Source organism: Vombatus ursinus, unplaced genomic scaffold (assembly GCF_900497805.2).
Source record: "Vombatus ursinus unplaced genomic scaffold, bare-nosed wombat genome assembly UNPS02004691.1, whole genome shotgun sequence".
NCBI classification, from domain to species: domain Eukaryota; kingdom Metazoa; phylum Chordata; class Mammalia; order Diprotodontia; family Vombatidae; genus Vombatus; species Vombatus ursinus.
In genome coordinates, this window is record NW_020944469.1 from 6,656,062 (window position 1) to 6,676,159 (window position 20,098).

Genomic DNA, 20,098 nt, shown 5'->3' on the forward strand with positions numbered 1-20,098 from the left:
CTTGAGGACAGGGACTTTCTTTCTTTTTATTGATTTTATCCTTAACACTTAGTACAATACCTGGAACCTAATAGGTGCTTAATAAATGTTGATTGGATTGAATAAGAATCAGGGAGTTGCAAATAGCTAAATTCAAAATCTGCCTCTGCTATTTGCTGGAGGTATGAATCATGCAGATTACTTAACTTTTTATCTAAGTCAAAGTGATAGGTAGAATAACTTGCTGTAGTGAAAGCTCCTCACACGAAGAAATTATAGGTACAACCTGTATTTTGAATGCGTATAAACACACACATGCACACAAACATGCATGTCATTTTTCCAGAGGAAATGATTCACATGGGCTCTGAAAATTTCTCTTTAACATTTGTTCAAGCATCAATAAAAAGAAATTATCTGTCGACAATGAAACAGAAAATTACATGTAATTTCTATTTTCCGATATGGGACCCAAACTAAATTGTACAATGCTGTCCCATTTTGCTTTGTATAAAGTCTTCTTAGAAAATAAGAGCCGAACCCTACTCAAACAATTTTGAATACTCAAATAAGCAGCAAAATTGGGGCACTTGATACATAATTATAACCTTTTCTATCGTTTAGCAAATAGGCTTTGGGGGAAAAAGTTGATTAAATGTCACATTATAACAAGCAAAGGCAGTAAAAGTCACTAAGGGCTTTTTATTTTTCTGTTAAGTGTTGCTTTCACTTTTGTCCAAGAAGAGCTATCTGGTCATATACTTGATCATGTTTGCATCGAGGGAAAAAAGAAGAGCGCTTCTTTTAATATCTGTCTCCACTTTACTTCAAAGGATGAACATAAGATTTCTTTCAAGTGCTCTTTCCAAATAAGGAAAACACTTCTGCACTGACATTATCAGGTCTCTGTCATCTGCAATGTGTTGGGACAATGAATCATATAGAACCCTCCATTGACCTTCTTTCAATGTGTCTAGATAAAAGGATGAAAATTAGAATCCATCCCGTTGCAGTGCCACAAGTTATAAATGTACTTTATAGGGCTCATTATCCAAACTAATGGACTAAGGGTGACATCCTTGAAATGGACTTACCAGCACTGACAAAGCCAGTATGCAATATTTCAGGAACCATATGTAAATGACTGTGTGTTTGCTATAGCTTTTTATTATGGAAATATAAATTTACATTTGTCACAGCTCCACAGTTTGGGGCCAGAATTATTTGATTGGAAATGCACTTTTACTTTGCTCCACATAAAATGTGAGCAATTATTTTTAATGTAACCATATTTGAAATATACTAGTATAAATTAAACTATCTTAAATCTTTTGAAAATAAGCCAAATAAGCAATATCTACTGGGCGTAAGGGCATTAAAAGCGAGAACACTAACAGAGAAGACTGATAGAGAAAGGAATTCAATTTGTATTTGCCTAAAGAAATAGCATACTGGGGTGGTATACACAAGTCAGGGCCATGATGGCAAGCAATAAAATAATTTTCAACCCATTAACCATCTTTTCATGCTTAAGTTTACAATACATTACCTGTTTTAGTAAACTTTTAAAATGTTTTGCTCTTTCTTCTCTTTTCTGTTCATGTTTCACTGACTGAAGCTCTTGTCTTGTAAAAATACTTACTCAGCCAAACAGGCACAGGTCTTTGGATTTTTGGGGTTTTTTTTTGTTTGTTTGTTTTTGTTGTTTTATGGGGAGAGGGGCAGGAGGGGAAATCCTACAAATATCTCCTATGGAATATAAACTAACCAATAAATCTTCCACTAGAAAGGATTCTTATACAATTTAGGAAACCAAAGGCTTTTATTTTTTCTTCCATGAAAAAGAAAGAAGACAGTGTTGATACAACACCTATCAAGTTCATAACATCTGTACAAACCCTGAGCTAACAAATGAGAAGATCTGCCAGATGCTGGAAGGCTCTATCATCAGGGGCTGTTGACTTTATTCAGCCACCACTTCACACATTTTGTATGTTCTTTTACTTTTTGATATGGTGTTGGATGAAAGGTTTGTGGCTTTTGTTTTCTTCTCAATTGTTTCTTTTTTTCTCTTTCTGAATTGCCCTCTTTGATCAATGTCTTTCCCTTTCCTTTAGCTCAGATGACTGCAGAAAAAGGTAGCTTATAAAACAGGCAGAAACAAGTGTTGTGAGTTTAAAGTGGGGGCGCCAGTGTAAGACTTTGTAAAGTGTTCCCCCTCTTCCATTTAGTTCTCCCTTCTACAAGTGCCTTGCTCTTAAACCTTGGAAATCAATCTTTTTTTGTGGACTCCCAAAGTGACGTTAGAGCTTCTTTGGTAGTAGCTAGGCCTCTGGTGACCAGAAGGCATTGATTTTAGAAGCTATGGCATCAAAACTACTGAGGGTCATTCACAATGAAATGACTAGAAAGTCAAAAATAAGCCTATGCCACCAGAAAACTATCTTATAGGGTGTGACTATTCACAGTGGAATTTCAGGATGAGGCTCTGTATGACATTCATTTAGGTCAGGGCCTCTTAAACTTTTTGCACTCAGGACCCCTTTCTGCATTTTGGCATCTGTTGGTTGGTGCTGCATGCTGTGTGTTCACAACCAAGGCTGCAGTGAAGTTGTGAGATGCAACATGGGCAAGCACTGCCAGAAACACCTCGGATTCATTACGCATTTGATTTCTAATTAACTTTTGGTCGTTGTGCATTCAGAAACCTTTTGCTGTTGCTAAATTTTTCATGACCCCATAGGGTCATGACCCACAGTTTAAGAAACATTGAAGGTGATCAAGAAGGTGCTCAGTTCCAACCTGGGCAGTCTTAGCTCCAAGTCACACAATTAAACACAAAGGTTCAAGGACCTAGACATGTTTTAAACCTGTGACATGAACTGATGTTTCACCAGATACCTGGCCAACTTCAACATATCTAGCCTAATAAGAATAAAGAAAATATTGAATTGGAAATCCATTAACAAACATTAATTAAGCACCTACTATGTGTCAGGGACTGAGATAGGCAGTAAGAATATTAAAAAACAAACAAACAAAGAATCCTGGTCCTCAAAAAGCATGGTATCAGAGGAATCCTATTAACAATTAAAATTGACATTCAAGTAATAAAAATCCAGGAAAATGAAACCAGAATATTGAGGGAATAACAATTTGTAAAATTCAGAAGGGGATGAAATCATTCATGTATTTAACATATAGGATTTAACTGAGGTCCTTGACAGGCTCCAAAAATAGCACAAAGAAGGGAATTTTAAAAATACGTAGCTATCGATGCTCAGTGATCAAGCTGATGCCTCACAATGATGCTTGCACAGATACATTTCTATATATTTCCTCTAAATAAATTAATCTTTGCGATAATACAGTTTCCTGATACAATTATTTAAAAAGCTAAAAGTGTGTTCAAAATTATGGTTAGGAAAAAAACTGACTTCCCATCAGGATGAAAATGCTTCAACTAGAATTTGGTCCCAAAAAGAAAGCACACAGCAACATGAGCAAAAACTGAACAGACCTTGGAAAATGATTTTTATATGGAAAGAGTAGCAGACAGTAGTCTTGAAACAATTCAAATAAAATGCTATTAAGCAAAGCAAGGAACTGGGAGCATCCATCCTCATTGAATGAGGCTCTCTCTAAGTTAGAAACAGCTTTCCTATTTCCAACCTTGCATATCTGATCCTCAGTCTTTCATGCTCTTCCTCCATTCTAGTCTGAACTATACACTGATGGTCAAGTAGGGTGGTACACATTGGTGCCTATGTCCTAACCTGCTCTCCATGAAGGAAGGACACACACATTAGTTAGCTTGTTCTGTCCTCCCAATATCTAGCACTGTGCTTTATACACAAGAAGCCTCTTTTTATTAAATGGTCCTGCAAAGAGCAAATGAAGTTCTTCAAGAAGTTAAAAATTAGAAAAATAACAGAAGAAAGGAAAACAGGCAGTGAACAAGCTAGAGCAGAACCTAGAAAGCCTGAGTAAACAAATGTATTAGCAGAAAGTAGAAGGGGGAGGGAGGGAGAGAGACAGAGACAGACAGAGAGAAAGAGAAAAACTGAGAGACATAACTTGGAGAGAGACTGTAGGGAACAGATAAGAGTGCAGAGGAAAAGTAATACGAAAATGAGTAAAGAGGAGAAATAAGAAACAAAAAACTGGACCACTAAACTTAAGATCTAATCTCAGCTTTCCCATTAACACTGTACGGTCATGAGCAAGTCACTTGTCCCCTTTGGGACTCAGTCTCCTACTATTTAAGATGAAGAGGTCTGAACCAGATAGCCAGCAAGGTCCATTCTAGCTCTAACATCTGGTGATTCTGGAAGTCTGGGCAGGTGCTACTTTTGCTCCAAAGCATTCTAACCCTAACTTTGTGTGTAAATCTACATAAGCAAACAACTAGAAATGGGTCAGAAAAGAAATGACAGTGTAGAGGATGGGTATGAAATGACCAGCAATTGTATATAGTAATTATTTCAGTAAGTATCTTAATTAGACAATCATTAAAAAAAATCACGAGCAGAGAGATAATTTCTAAACTGTGTCTCCTCTCTGCCCTAGGCCCTTAGAGCCGTTTAAAGAGGGCATGGTAGGTTTTCCATTGCATTTGTATTCCCAGTGTCTGGAAAAACATCTTTCCTACCCGAGGTGCTCAGATATTTGTTGGGCCGGGAATGAATTTCAGGCCACCTAAATGGCTTCTTCCAATATTATCTGAAACTGGCCAGAAAGTTCCCTACTGGCCCAGACTGGAAATGCCCCTGAGAAAAGTGAGGAACTGATTCCAATCTTACTCATATGTAAAGGGCTGACATCTATCCTATAATTATTCCTGCCATTTTACATAGGGAGAAACAAAGTCACTGAGGGCAAAAGCAACTTTCCCAAGATGACAACGGAGCTGACTGCGATTCTCCTTATCCTTGGTCCACCACCATGCATCTGGGAGAGACATAGTTAATACTAAACATCAGGAGCGGATGTCTCACAGAAATGGGCAGAACAGGAAATCTAGCAAATGGGACAGCTGAAGTGCACATGGAACACTAGCGAATAGGTCCAAACTATTGGTCACACAAGTTACTTGTTCCAAGGTCATTACTGCCATGTCTAAATAGCAAGTACTGTACCAGTAAACTGCCAAATCTCATTGACAGGAGTCTTCCATGGTCAGCAGAGCGGGATAGAAAAGAAAGCTACTTGACAAGGGGATGCAAGGCTTCTGTGCCAAGTGAGCAGGAGTTCAGTGTGAGAGCGAGGCAAGAAGATACAGCCCTGAGATGGGGGCAGGAAAAATGAAATGGAGGAGAAAGACACACTACAAGAGTCAAGTGGAAAGAGGTATGCATCTGGCTTGAGCCATCTCACCTAGCCAAGTGTCTCAACAATATTTTGTCTTTCTTCTCCCCAACTGCGTACCCCATTTTCATGTGTGATCATCATATAACAAAGAATGCTCTGCTAATTCTAGTTTCAACCAGCCTGTCTCTAGTCAAGGTGAGAAGCAGCCTAAGTCTCTTGTTCAACATGTCAGAAAAGTTCAATCTGCCCTTTTAGCAATATCAGAATAGAAGATTTCCTACTAAGGAGAGCAGGGAGAAAGAGGCAGTCAATGGAATAGAATGAAAAAATATTATTTTGCTTCAGATGCTTAAAATGACTGATAAACACTTGCAAACTTCAGTGTAAAGTACCTGCAAAGTAGTCTACCTGGGACATGTGCTCAAGACTTTAAGCCAGTCAGATTTCTCAATATTGGGGGGAAAATAAAGAACTTTCTAAGCATTTAGTTGGCTTATATTATTTTTGCATTTAGGCACTCTGCCAGGCAATGTGACCTATCAACAAGCATTTATGACATTAAATACCTACCATATACTAAGTACTGTGGTAGGCACTCAGGGTACAAAGACAACCAAAAACTCAACAGTCCCTGCTCTTAAGTACCAGTAAGGAGCTGACATCCTAGACAGGGGGAGGCAGGAGAGGTAAATACAAAGTATGTATGAGGCAATTCGAAGCTAAGTCCACTGGTACCTGGAGGGGTCTTGGAGGAGGTGCTCATCCAGGTGAGATTTGGAAGAAGTTAGGGATTCTAGGAGGTGAAGGTGAGGAAGGAATGTATCCCAAGGATAGGGGGCAGACTTTGTAAAGCCATGAAGGTGGGTAATGGAACGTTGTGAGGAGCAACAAGTGAGCTAGTTTGGCTGGATTATAGAGTACGTGTAGGGGAGTAAGATGTTATATGGCACAAAGGAAGGTTGGATCCAGATTGTGAAGGATTTTAAACGACAGGGGAGCTGTTTTATTTCATTCTAGAAGTAATGGGGAACTACTGTTGTTTTGAATATGTAAAATATAAATAAATGAATAAATATGCAAATGCCCCATAATGAATAGTAACAATTTCATTTATCATTAAAGTTAATACCTGAGACTCTTAGAAAGCTGCCAGGTTCATTTTTGTAATGCCATGTAATGAATAACCAAGGTCTATAGTATCTAGTCTACCCTGGGATACATTACTGGATTCTAAATCCACAGCTTTAGTAGGTCCTACAGGTTCTATAGGCCTTTATGAACACTCTCACTCTCAGCTGTCTGTTGTCTCCATAATTGGCAGAGAGGAGTTCCTCTGACAGTGTAACTGAGCAAAGGCCAAAATGAAGACTGACTTGAAGGCAGGCTTCTAAAAATATGGAGCACATAAACAAAATCAATATACATATAAGGAAATAAACTAGTGATCAAGAGAAAAATTTTTGCACCAAATTTCATTAAGAAAAATCTTGATTCAGGCAACATAAAGACAAATGACCAGAAACCATTCCCCAATAGATAAACAGTCAAAGAGTATGAACAGTTTTTAAAGAAGCATAAGTTACTAACAGCCATATGAAAACAAGCTCGAAATCACTAATAGGAGAAATGCAAATTAGGTTTTATCTTATACACAGTAAATTGGCCAAGATGTCCAAAACCAAAAAATCAGTGGCGGGGAGGGGGGGGGAGCACTGTGGAAAAACAGGCAGACACATTATTGATGGAGCTGTGAAGTGATCCAACTGTTCTAGAAAACTATTTGGAATTATGGAAGAAAAATGGTTAAACTTTTTGTATATTTTGACCCAGCAGATCCCACACTGCTGGACATATGGCCCAAGGAGTTCAAAGACAGAAAGAAAAACCCCACGTATACCAAAGCAGTCACAGCAGCACTCTCTGTGGTAACAAATAATGGGAAACAAAATGGGTGGTCACTATTTGGGGGATGGCTGAACAAAGGGTTGGATATGAATGTGATGAAACACCCTCGTGCAATAAGGAATAATGAGCACGAGGAATCTGGGGAAACCTGGGAAGATTTCCATGAACTGATGCATAGTGAAATAAACAGAATCAGGCTAACAATATACAGTGGCTACAATGAAATAATAAAAAGAACACCAAAAGAAGCCAAAGTGGTTGGCTAAAGTAGCCAGTCATACAAACATACCACCACTCCTCTTGGCAGAGGGGTGGGGGACTATGAGGGCAAAACGTTCCATACATTGTTAGATGCAGTCATGTTATTGATTCTTTTTGGATAACTGCTTTTTCTTTGCTATAATGAGAGGGTTTGCCAAGGATGGGGAATATTCAGGAATAACTTACGTAAAAAGAAAATACATCAATAAAACTTATTAAATTAAAAAATAAAACAAAACTTACTAAATTAAAAAAATAAAATTGGTCGCACAAATTGTTCATGTGCCTAAGAGTTACATGCAAGTTTGGAACTGAGCCCAGAAAAGGGTACAGGCAAACAAATGCCAAGTAAGTGATTGATTCTCTGGTCTCTCAGCAATGGGAATTGTAGGTACCAGGAAAAAATGGTTCCCCATGTCACAGAGACAACTATTTCTTCCTAGGCCCCCTTGGAGCTGCTCATGAGTCATGTTAGGAATAAGTATGGCCCTTAGGCATAGATATTTCAATGTGTATTATTATTTTAAATTGAGGAAGCACCTTTCTTTTGTACCTTTTAGGGCACAAAATGTACCTTATAAATCTTTAAACCAATATGTCAATTTTATCTTACATCATAAAATATTTTTTATAAAGAAAGTCCAAGTGTAAGAGTTTTCTGAATAGGGTCATGTTTTTTCCTTCCTAAGTCTCAAAAATACTGGTCCCTGGACTATAAACTAGTTTACTGGAAATTAATAAAAATCTTTTAAAGTTATTAAAGTATACAAAATTATTGGAAAAGGTACAAAACACCTTAAAAAGTTATAACACAGAACCTTCAACAAGATAGTTAATCTGTACAATCCGATAACTTTTCTTTACAATCCCCCTAAAACAATCATCTGAGTTATGTGTCACTTGCTGCTTAACAGGGCAATAGCATGTTAACTGCGAAGTCACTCCTAACAGCCACCGAGATAGTAATGAAAATCTTTTAACAAGTATTTTAAAAATTAATCAGTCCCTACCACTACCACCATCCCAACTGAGCAAATTTTAAAGCAAACAAACCCAGAAAACTAAGTCCCTCAATACACAACGACAGAGTCTGGCAAAACAAATCCCCACGTTAGTCATGTTGGAAAGCATATGTTACTTTCTGCATTTTCGGTTCATCACCTCACTGGCAGGAGGCGAGCAGTTTGTTCTATCTTTACTCTTCTGGACTCAGTGTCTAACATGGCCTTGAGTAGAGTTCTAAAGGCTTTCAAAGTTATTTTTCTCTATAATGTAGTCATTGTATAAATTGTTCTCCTAGTTCTGATTACATGGCTCTGCATCAGTTCACAAAGATTGCACCAGTTCCCTCTGAAACTGTCCATTTCATAATTTCTTATGGCACAATAATATTCCATGATATTCTTATACCAGAATATTCCCCCAAAAGAAGAAACTTCATTACTTTCCAATTTGTGTCTACCATGAAAAGAACTGCTATAAATAATTTTGTATGTACAGAACCTTTTCTGCTTTCTTTGCGGTCTAAGCCCAGTAGTAGTATAACTGAGTCAAAGGGTATGTAGTATAGTTTGGTAACTTTCTGGGCCTGGTTCTAAATTGCTTTCCAGAATGGCAGGACGAATTCACAGCTTCACCAACAGTATAATTACAAGCATACTTGGTTTCCAACAGTCCCTCCAACATCTGTCATTTAATATTTTGTCATCTTGATCAGTTGCATAATTATGAGGCAGAATTTGTATTTTTCTACTTGTTAGTGATTTGGAACACTTTTTTCATATGATGGATTTATTCCCTTGAAAACTGCCTCTTCATATCGTTTTACCATTTATCTGCTGGCTCTTAGTCATATATTGGAATCAGTTCCTTTCATATATATTATATATATTGTATATTATATTTACATACATACATATGTGTGTGTGTATATATATATATATATATATATGTACATATATATTTACACATATATACACACATATATCTTGGAACTTAGATCTTTAGTTTAAAACCACCAAGTAGCCCTGGGAACTAATGAGTATGAAAACCTCAAAGCGGCACAGCAAGGGTTCATAGGAGCTGGTGAAGCAAAGCAAGCAGAAGCAAGAGAACGATGCAATGACTGTGCTAAGGCAAACTAAACTACTCCAGGCCATCCAAACTCAGAATAATCACAATGACCAATCTTGCTCAAAAAGAACACATCATGAAATCTGTTTCTCTCCTCTAACAGAGGTGTTACATAGGAAAATAGGAACAAAATACTGCATCTATATAGTTAGATCACCATTGCTTTTTGGTCAGTTTTGGTTACCTGTTATGGGTCACAAAGGAAAGTAGGGCATATTTGGAAAGGGTTGTAGCATTAAAAAGAAGGTATCGACCAAACTCTTTTGGAAAAAACAAACCTAGATTAACACTTCATTTAGTCTCAGATAATGTCATAATCTTATTTTCAAGGATTCATAACTTAGTTGTAAAAGTATATGTAACAGAAATACTGATAATATACAGAAGTGCAAATTATGTTCAGAGTTTTAAAAAACAGTAGGCATATTTCTCTCATTTCAACTCTAAACTTGCCTGCAGGCCTGATACTGTTGTAAAAGAATTTATCCTCAGATAAGAGGGCAGCATAGTTTATGACAACAATCTACCTAAAAACTCATTAAAGTCTTTTCTCTTGGAGTGACATGCATTATCAGCAGAGATTAATCTGATGAGTCTTTAGGTGAGCTCCATTTTTAAAAATGCAATAACAGAGGGCTTTGTTGTCATCTGATGAAAATCAATTAGAGTAGGTAAGGCCACAAGGAAAACTAACATCACTCATCACCAGCCCCCCGGCAGCTGAAATGATTTGTCTTCCAAGCTTGGGTGATCAGGAGCTGTAGTAATATTGCAGGGAAATTAATTTAGTTTCTATATTCTGAACCCACTTTCCTTGTTCTGGAGGACCTATACACAAATTACTTTTAATCAAGGTTGATATGTTATTAATACCAAGGAGGATCTTTGAAGAATCATTTTTTTAATCGACTTGAGCATTTTTCACCTGTGTTCAGTGTGTAAATATAAGAAGGTTACTTATATTATCCTTACTTTCCAGATTCTTTGTCCACTACAAGGCACTGTACTGCATGGCTTAGACAATAGGTTCCTCCAAATACCGCACACATCCTGCAAGTGGAATTGGGGGAAAAAAACAAACAAAAATACATTACTGGTTGGTACTTTGCAAGGCAAATGAGCTTACCTGGTATTTCTTTTTACATTATTTTATACTCTCTAATCTGTTCCATGGAAGAACGAGCTAACTGTTTTTCTCTTAATCACAGCAGTATAAATCTCCCAAAGAGAGACCAGTTGACATCCTTTGGAAGAGAAGAACGCTATTTTGCGTGGTGTAAATGCTACAGTTGACCTTAGACTATTTAGGCCTGGAATCGTGATAATACCCAAAGACTTTCTGACCACAAGTCAGGCTTTTCTACAAAGGAGCCAGCCTTGACCGTCAACTACTGACTGCTGAGTTTAATGTCTGTCTACAACCACCAGAGCTCTACATAGGCAGGCACCCCAATATCTGGCACAGTGGAAAACCAACAGAAGTGAGCCACAGAGATGTCAGGAGGTTGGTCAAATAGAGGAGTATGGAAATCCACTAGATTTCCTATGGAGCTCCAATGGAGTTGAGGACACAGGAGTAACTATGATAACCAAGTTGTGGGAAAGAAAGAATGGGAGGGATAATATATGACAATTGAGACAACAGATTTCCAGACATGTCTTTAATCATCATAAGTTCAATCTTTCTAGTGGATACCAATATGCTCTGATGGTTAGGGACTTTTTCACCCTGTGGTTTAGAATCTTTAAGACAAAGGCTTAATGTTACCACAAGGTTTGCAATTGCACATTTTGGAATGTTACAATGGGAATTAGAACAAACATGCAAAATCCCACTTGCCTGTTCACCCACAAGAGACAAGAATTTTTGCTCAAGACATCACCTAGGAGATATCCCTTTCTCTAGGTCACTGAGAAGGAGAGAAGACAAGACATAGAGAAGGCTGATGCAACAGAGGCCCCCTTCACCCTCCACCAACATTGGTGAACCCGTTGATGCCAACAGAGCCCATATGCACATGAGAAAATATTAAAGGCAGGAATTCAATTTTAATTAAATTAAAAGGCTGAATTATGTAAATCCAAAGAGGCGTAGGAAATTTGTACTAAAACCTCTCTATTTAGCCATTCCTTTTTTGGTGTCATTATCATCATTACCACCATTATCATCATCATTATTGATAGCTGGAAACCTCATAGAGCACTTAAAAGTTTTCAAGACATTTGCAAAAATGATCTCATTAGATTGTCAAAACAACTCTGGGGCTTAAGTAGTACAAATATTAAAATCCTAAACTTATAGGTGAGGAAACAGGCTAAAATGAGGCAAATGAACTCAGCCTTCCTAACTCCTCTTTCCACTGTATTCTTTTATTTCATTTGAGTGGGAGAGGGGGCTTACAAAATCCCTGCTAACCAGCTTGTCTGGAGAACTGAGCTGCAATCACTGAAGCCAGGGAATTTTGCATTTTGGTCCAATCAGGCCATGGCTATACACAACATGAGAGGCAATACAACCTCAAAGTACCTCCCACTGGCAAAAGCTTTCGTGTGAAATTAATGATAAAATGAAGATTTTTGAATTCTAAGAAAACCACAGGAGTCCAGTTCAGTCCTAGTAAACTGCTATACAATATTCAAGTATGAAAAGAATGCTATAGAATATTGTGGCATGTCAAGAGCTGAAGAAATCTGCTTAGTTCTAATACTAATTGTGATTTCTTCATAAGAGCTTCCTCCATAAAATTGTCTCTGCGTTACAATATTTATAAACAATGCTGCTTAACTTAGCACAAAAAAGTTACCAAAACAAACTGCCATAAATTTTTATGCATTAAAAATTAATGCATTTGAAGGAGCTAAATAAAGCCTTAGGGGGAAAGGGACGTGCTTTTAATTTCAAACTGACATAAAGAAATACAGAGCTGGTTATTTTAGCAAAATGCCTATCAAAACAACAAGTCCTGGTTTTCAAAATACAATCCTTTTGCTGATAGTGGGCTCCTTCCACGTAGAGGACATGCCCCAGGGATGTGAAGAAGATTGAGACTTGGACTGTCACTCTTGTTGCCAAAGAAATGGCATACAGGAAGGACTAAACTCGAACGAAAAACATCGCCATCATACAATAAGCCAACCAGATGTCACCCTGACCTGGAAAATGGGAAACATCTACAGATATTGTGCTCAGGACCACGCCAAGATGTTGTCACCTGGAGAGTTGTGTTCTAATGGCCACCTGGCCGCTGGAAAGGATCTACGTGGTTCATAGCGGCGATGGTTCCATTCTGCTCCTCGCACTGGCCCACTGATACAGGCACCCTGGATCTCAGTGACTGAAAACACCAAGTAATAGGACAGAAAGTGCAAAGGGTGGCCACTGCTAAGCCATCCAGGAACTACCTATGCCAACAGCTTCTATAGTTGCCCATGTACAAAGTCCCTTTTCTGTCAAAAAAACAAACAAACAAACAAACACGAGAACGTTTTCAAAATACAATCATTTCAGTGACAGCGGGTACCATTTCAGCAGGTTTTCCTCCTACCTGTCTGACTACTTCTTCTAAGTCATTTTTGCTGGCTCATCATCCATTTCACATCTCCTGACCGTGGGTGACACCCAAGACTCTGACCTGAGCCCTCTTCTCAGTCTATACTCACTTGGTGACCTAATTATCATCTCTAACAGATGACTCCCTGATCTATATAGTCAGTCCAAATCTCTCTCCTGAACCCAGGCCCATAATACCAACCACTTACTGGACATTTCCAACTGAATGTCCCATGGGCACCTCAAACTCAACATATCCGAACCTGAACTCAGTATCTTTTCCCAAAAAGATACCCTTTGTCAAAACTTCCTAATTTCACTTGACAGTACTATTTATTATTCTAGTAAACTCTATCTGTGCTCTTTGCATTATACTTGATTTTTTGTGTTCGCTCAACCTGTCTCAACCTCAATCTCCAATGAATTGCCAAATCTTGATGTTTCTACTTCCACAACATCTCTTGAATCCATCCCCTTGGTTCAGGCCTGCTGAACATCTCAACCTAGACTACTGAAATTACCTGCTAATTGTTCTCTCTGACTTAAGTCTTTCCCCTCTCCAATCCATTCACCATAATTTTCCACACTGATTTCTTAAAGTGAAAAAGTGAAACTGATCAAGTCACTCTCCTACTGGTGCCCTTCGTACTAAATATAAGCTCCTCTGTTTGGTTTTTAAAGCCTTTCATAACCTAGTCCCAACATACTTTTCCAGGCTTCTCATACATTATTCCCCGTTCCACACTCCACAGGCCAGACAAAGTGACCTTGCTACTGCTCATTTATTCCTTGAAGCTCCTGTCGCTGCTCCTCTGCACTTGCTGCCCCCGTGCCTGGAATGAACTCCTTGTCAGTCTCTTAGACTCCTTTGGTCTCCTTCAGAATTCCATACCATAGTCATGGTAAGGCCTTTCTGATGCCCTCAGCCACTAGTGCTCTACCACATACATTTACTTTGCATAAACTTATTTATATATACTAGAATCCAAACTCATTGAGGACAGGAACTGTATCATTCTTATCTTTGTATCCCTAGAAATTACCAGTGCCAGGCATATAGTAGGCACCTTATAAATGCTTACTGATTGACTGGTTTTTGCTACCAAATGACGGCAAAAATATCTGAATATTAAGAAAGTAGGGGTATGTGTGCATGGGTGTGTGTGTATGTGTGTGTGTGAGAGAGAGAAAGAAAGAGAGTGTGTACGAAAGTACACTGAGAAGGTTCTAACACAAATTCCAACGTCAATCATTTATACTTGTTGAACATGGGTTGGAAAGAACTGTTGGTTACGCATCAATCTTTTCAGATATGTCCACACAGAAATAATGATCATTGTGTATATGTCCCTTGAATCATGAAGGACAGTAAGAATAGAGTAGGATAGCTGCTTTCCTTCTTGTGGAATGGGATGAATTACTGCAGAGAAAATAAAATAGGTCCTTTGTACCTACATAACTTCCAAAAAATGAAAAATGTTGCATGTGAACGTATGATGCATGGAATGTCTCATACCACTTTAGAATATCTGCTCTGAGACAGAAGTAACCATGTGTATGCTATGCAAGAAAGCCCCAAGCTTAATATGAACACTCAAGTGACAAACCACTATCACCTGAGGAAGTCAAATTCTTTGTACATAAACTTTTTTATTTAAAAAAAAAAAGGTGATCTCAAAGGATATGCTTATGATAGAAATGTTTTAAAGAGTCAGCAAAACAAATGCTTGGATCCAGCTGATGAATATTCAATTTAAAAAGCATTCATTTAGTTCTTACTATGTGCCAACTACAGGGTGGGTGCTGTGAATATAAACACCAAAATTAAACACTCCCTGCCCTCCAGGAGCTTACATTCTACTAGAAGGAACAATATGCATACAGGCGTGTAAATACAAAATATATTTTAAAAATACAGTCATTTCAGGAGAGAAAGCACTACCACATAGGTGGGGTGACAGAAGGCTTAGGGATAAGAGAAGGAATGTCTTGTACAAGGAACAGCAAGTAGGTTAGCATAGCCGTTCAACATACAATGCATGGAGGAGGGTAATGACGTGTAAGAAGAATGAAAAAGTAGGAAGGGACCAAATTGTGAAAGTTTTAAATGCCAAAAGGCATTCAGTAGGTTGAGTGTACAACTGAAGAGGTCAAATGGTGAGGTGATTTGGAGTTGATTATTGGCAGGAAGGAAATGGTGGTGGGGACAAGGGAATCAAGGATGGAGGAGAGTATACAGTACAACTGGGCAATGAGAGGGTCAAGAATTAGAAGGGAGGAAAACTACACCAAAGCAGGGATGAGGTAGAAGGATAAAAGATTGTGATCACAGAGAGAAATGTTCAAGTTCAAAATCAAGGAGGTGGCACAATTATGAGTGATGGTGAGGTTGATAGCATTATAATTCCTATGGGTGACTAATGTAAAACAAAACTAGAGGTCACAGGAATTGAGGAGACGGATGAACTGGAATGCCATGGAATTTGAGGGGACATCAGTACGTATACTGAAGTTTCCAAATATGACAGCAAGCGTTGGGTTGGAGGGCAAGGCTGTAAGTCAAGTGCTAAACCACTTAAGAAAGGATATAAATTATTTGGAGACTGGTAGATCATGGCAACAAGGAATTAGACTACAAAATTTAGAAAGATGATATGAACCAGAAAGGAGAGATTGCTGAGTGACAGTGGCAGAAGAAAGGTCTGGAAGTGATAATGGAGAGCAAGGAGTATGTCACCTGCACATCCTAGCCCAACAAGTCAAGGGACAGAAGAGAAGGACCACCCAGCACCAAAGAGGGTGGACAGTGATGCACAGGCATATGGCAAGAGCCGGGTTTCCATAAACACAAGAAAATGGAAATAGTATAAAAAATGGAGGATTACAAGAAGTTTGTTAATGATTGTGTGGGAGTTTCCATGGGTTTAATGGAAAGGGGAGCTTAGATAAGGAAAGGGACTGAAGAATGGCAGGACTGAGCTGGATGGAGAAGACTTATTAAGAAAAGGGTTGATTTCATTTTAGGAAATATCTACTCTGATTTGCTGGGATTAGTGGAGCGGGAGGTACAAAGACCTGCTGGCCACAGGTTCTAGTTGTTTAGCTCTTTACTTCTGAAGTAACGTTTTAAAGACAGTGTTGGTAAAGTTGTACTTCTCCTAAATGGGGATGTTGAGGCTAGAATTCTGGATCCCCAAGGATTGGATTGAATGCAAATATAGCACAATATCAGTAGTTATATTCCAAGACAGTGGGGGATGGCACACGCCTAGAAGATACACCACACATAGAGTATGCACCCACCTGAGTTTTGGCTCAGCGGGCACAACACCAGATCTCTGATTGAAATTCTAGGCTTTGCAGTTCAAGACGAGGTGACCTGGAAGCCAAGCCTTCTCAATAGGTCGCTGAGTGAACAAAGAGAGAAGAGCAATGGGAACAAAGGGTGGGAAGAAACACCCTACAAAAAGAGATGAAGGGATTGAGTATTTCTTGAACTTCAGGTGTCACAAGTGAAGGTCATTAAATGAAGTAGAGTAGGGAGGGAGGGGAGGAGGAGTCCTAGACCACACTCCTACCCAGGCTGAATGTTGATGAGGTCTCCAAGTGAGAAGAAAATAAGGTACAAGACAGGACCTTGGGAGATACCTATGGTTAAGAGGTAGGATATGGATGATGAAACAGAAAAAGAGACTGAGAAGGAGCAGTCAGAAAGGTAGGTGAAAAACCAAGAGAAAGCTGAGTAACAAAAACCAATGGAAGAAAGAGTATCCAAGAAGAGGTAATTCATCAGTGTCAAAAGCTGTTGAGGGATGAAGAAAACTGAGTACTGAGAAAAGGCCTTCAGATTTAGCCATTTAAACAATCACTGGTAATTCTGATTGGAGAAATGTTAGTCAAGAAGTATGCTACATATGTAAAAAAGAACATTAGACTTGGAAGGCCCTGGCTTGAAATTCTGCCTCGGACCCTCACTAGCTACCTGGGCACGGCATTCAACCCCTCTAATTAGAAGCATGCTCTTCTTCAAAATGGTAATAATCCCTTCAGCACCTGCCTCAAAGGGTTGTCATGTGGTACAAATCCAATAATACATGTAAAAAACTCTTTGGAAACTTTAACTCTTGATTTAAATGTCGACTAAATAAAGTTACAATCAAAGTACTAAAGCAAAAACATGAGTGAATTGCATTAAAGTCCAAGGGGAAGTGAACATGTCAAGCATAAAGAGCAATCTTTAAAGTTTTGAACAAAAACAAAATTTGGGGGTCCAGACCCAGGCTATCATTGATGTCAGGAACTCCTAGTGGAGAAACTCTAACTAATGCAGATCAGCAACTGTCTGAGGGACTTATATATCTTCCAGAGGGGCTTTAGGCACTGAGGTTAAGTGACTAAAACAATGGCACCTAGCCAATGTCACTCAGATGTGGGACATGCATGACCTCAAAACTATCAGTGTCAACTTCTCCACTACATCCCAATCTGGACATTCCTACAGGTATGCACGAGGTATAAATGCTTATACTAAAAACCACAGTAGGTCAAAACAATGTTGTAACCCATCACCTTACAAGCTTATAGTTCATGTCTGAAATCTTCTCAAGAGGCATTACACATATTCACGCCAAAATTCATTTCTCACATTGCTGCCCATTCACACAGCTGTGAGAAACATTTCTACAATTTAACCTAGCTTGTCTTCTTACTACCAGAAAGCCCTCAGCATCCAATACCAACTTGGAAATTTCACGGTGCAGTCCCTCTTGCACATAGTAGGTCTCCATAAAAATATATTGAATTGATTCTGTTCCATTTATAAAAATATTAATTAACATCTAGAATTCATTCCTGGTGGGACCCCATCGTCTAAACTTATCTTTCTAGATAAGGGTTCAATTATAACAATTCTATCTTCTATGTTCAGGGTAGTTCTCTATTCGAGGCAAAATACTACTCCCAAATTCATAGCTTGAAACATTTGTTTCTTTAAGATGCCTTCTGTATAAAATTTGGTTAAAAAAAGAGACCTTAGAAAAACACAATAATATCTATGCCTACCTCTTGGTCCCCACACCCTTCTGTTTTGTTTTTTTCTTTTTAAGTATGAACTGCATAAACACAAACATTTAAATACACAAAAAAACAAAAATGAGGATTATACATGAAATTGTGAACATCTGTTATGTACAATAAGAGGGAGAAGAAGAAGAAAAGTTGACATTTATATAGAGAGATTTAAGATTTGCAGAGTGCTTTACAAATATTAACTCATTTTATCTTCACAGCAACCCTAGAAGGTGCTCTTATTATCCTCATTTCACAGATGAGGAAACTGAGGCAGACAGAGGTTCAGTGACTTGCCCAGGATCTCACAGCTAAATAAGTCACTGCAGCCAAATTTGAATGCAGGTCTTCCTGACTCCAGATCTAGCACTCTAATCCCTTTGACACCGACCTGCCTCAGTTTTTAAAACCAAACACTAAATTGAACAAGGTAGTAACAAATCACTGTTTATTTACATTCCTTTGTGAATTTTTTTGCTTTCCTCTGCATATTTTTCACTTTTTATTGAAACTCTTTTCTTCCTTTTTTGTTTTACTATCTCTACTAATACCCTCTAACACCCCACTTTTCCCTCCCTTGTAGCAGACATAGAGTAAAGTGGAACAAACACCCAGGTCATGTCTAGCTCTGTGCCTCGTCCATCGCCTCTCTGAAAAAAGGTAGGTGACCTTGCTATATTTCATGCAGCAGGTCCTCGAGGTTCTTGGGTACCAGAGGCAGGGCAGTTTGGAGTTGGGGGGGATTAGGATCTGGGAGGCCAACTAAAGAGATTATTGCAGTTCAGGTCCCAGGCAATGTGATCAGGAACTTGAACTAAAGTAGTTCAAAGGGAACTAAAAGGCCTAATATGAGCGACATTTTAAATAAAGAACAGAATCTAGCGATAAATAAAATGTGATTTTAAAAAAAAAAGGAGAAATAAAGACGACTCCACGGTTCTAGCAGAGGAGATCAGAACAACAGCTGTACGGCCAACAGTTATGGGTGGTGTCCCTCTGAGGTGGGAGACTTTCACAGCAAGTCTGAGCCTGAATCACTGAAGTGAAAAACCAAAGGCACTGGCTAAGTCATCATCGGTGGTGATATCTGCTGTCCACAATGGTGGCTTATCATTAGTTTGGGTTGATGATGGAATGTTTATGAGAATATCTACAATAAGTTTAAGAGCTGCTACCTTCTACTTAAGTGGCCACAAGCCAAGCTGTGGTCTCCCCACCCAGAATCTGCTGGGTTAGAGAGGTGCTATCACACTCATATTTCCCTTGATAGGACCTTTTGTGGCTTACGTTATTGAACTCACACAACAGTGCTGTCAGGCGCACAAAATAAAAGACACAGATTACTACAAAAAAGAAAATGTTTTAGAGAGGCAAAGTGAGTGTGAGGTTGGTAAAATTCTAAAGTATAAATTCACTTTAACAGGTAAGGAGGAAAAAAGAAGCTACAAATGACTAGGTCTGAGAATTATTTGTGGGTTTCCATTTTGAAGGACTGTAAACAGCAACAGCAATAATCAGGAATTATTTGTAAATTTATAGGTCTTTTTGTCTCTGTCTCTGAGAAATGCATCCTGGATAAATGAAGAGGCATAATCTCCAATTTACATCCCACTTACTTAGGAGACTCAAGTGTTTGGTGCTTCCTCTAGTCAATGTTTCACTCACTCAAAGATGTTTTCCAAACCTGTCAGAAGGTTTGAAGGGTTGTGGAAATGAGGAGAGGATTTCTGGAGGAAAGCAAGGTTGGTCTCTTTACATGAAGCAAATACTGGGGTTCTGCTAGTGGAGAGGGAAGAAACATTTTTTTTTCACTTGGGAATAAGCTTAAGTAAATGAGAAAATGAAAATTCACCTTTTTATTCCTAAGACGTGAAAGAAAGAAATCTGTTTTAT

General features: G+C 38.6%; 1 protein-coding gene across 4 annotated transcripts in view; it reads right to left on the reverse strand.

The window, feature by feature from the left end:
• Positions 1 to 20,098, reverse strand: part of CHM (CHM, Rab escort protein 1) — a 207,773-nt gene that overhangs the window by 73,798 nt on the left and 113,877 nt on the right. For all 4 annotated transcript variants that reach the window (XR_003567081.1, XR_003567078.1, XR_003567077.1 and 1 more), the window contains exon 9: positions 10,561 to 10,638. Coding sequence is in view for 1 of the 4 variants with exons in the window: in XM_027839558.1 (XP_027695359.1) it covers positions 10,561 to 10,638 (78 nt within the window). In the remaining 3 variants the exon portion in view is untranslated. The remainder of the gene's footprint in view (positions 1 to 10,560; positions 10,639 to 20,098) is intronic.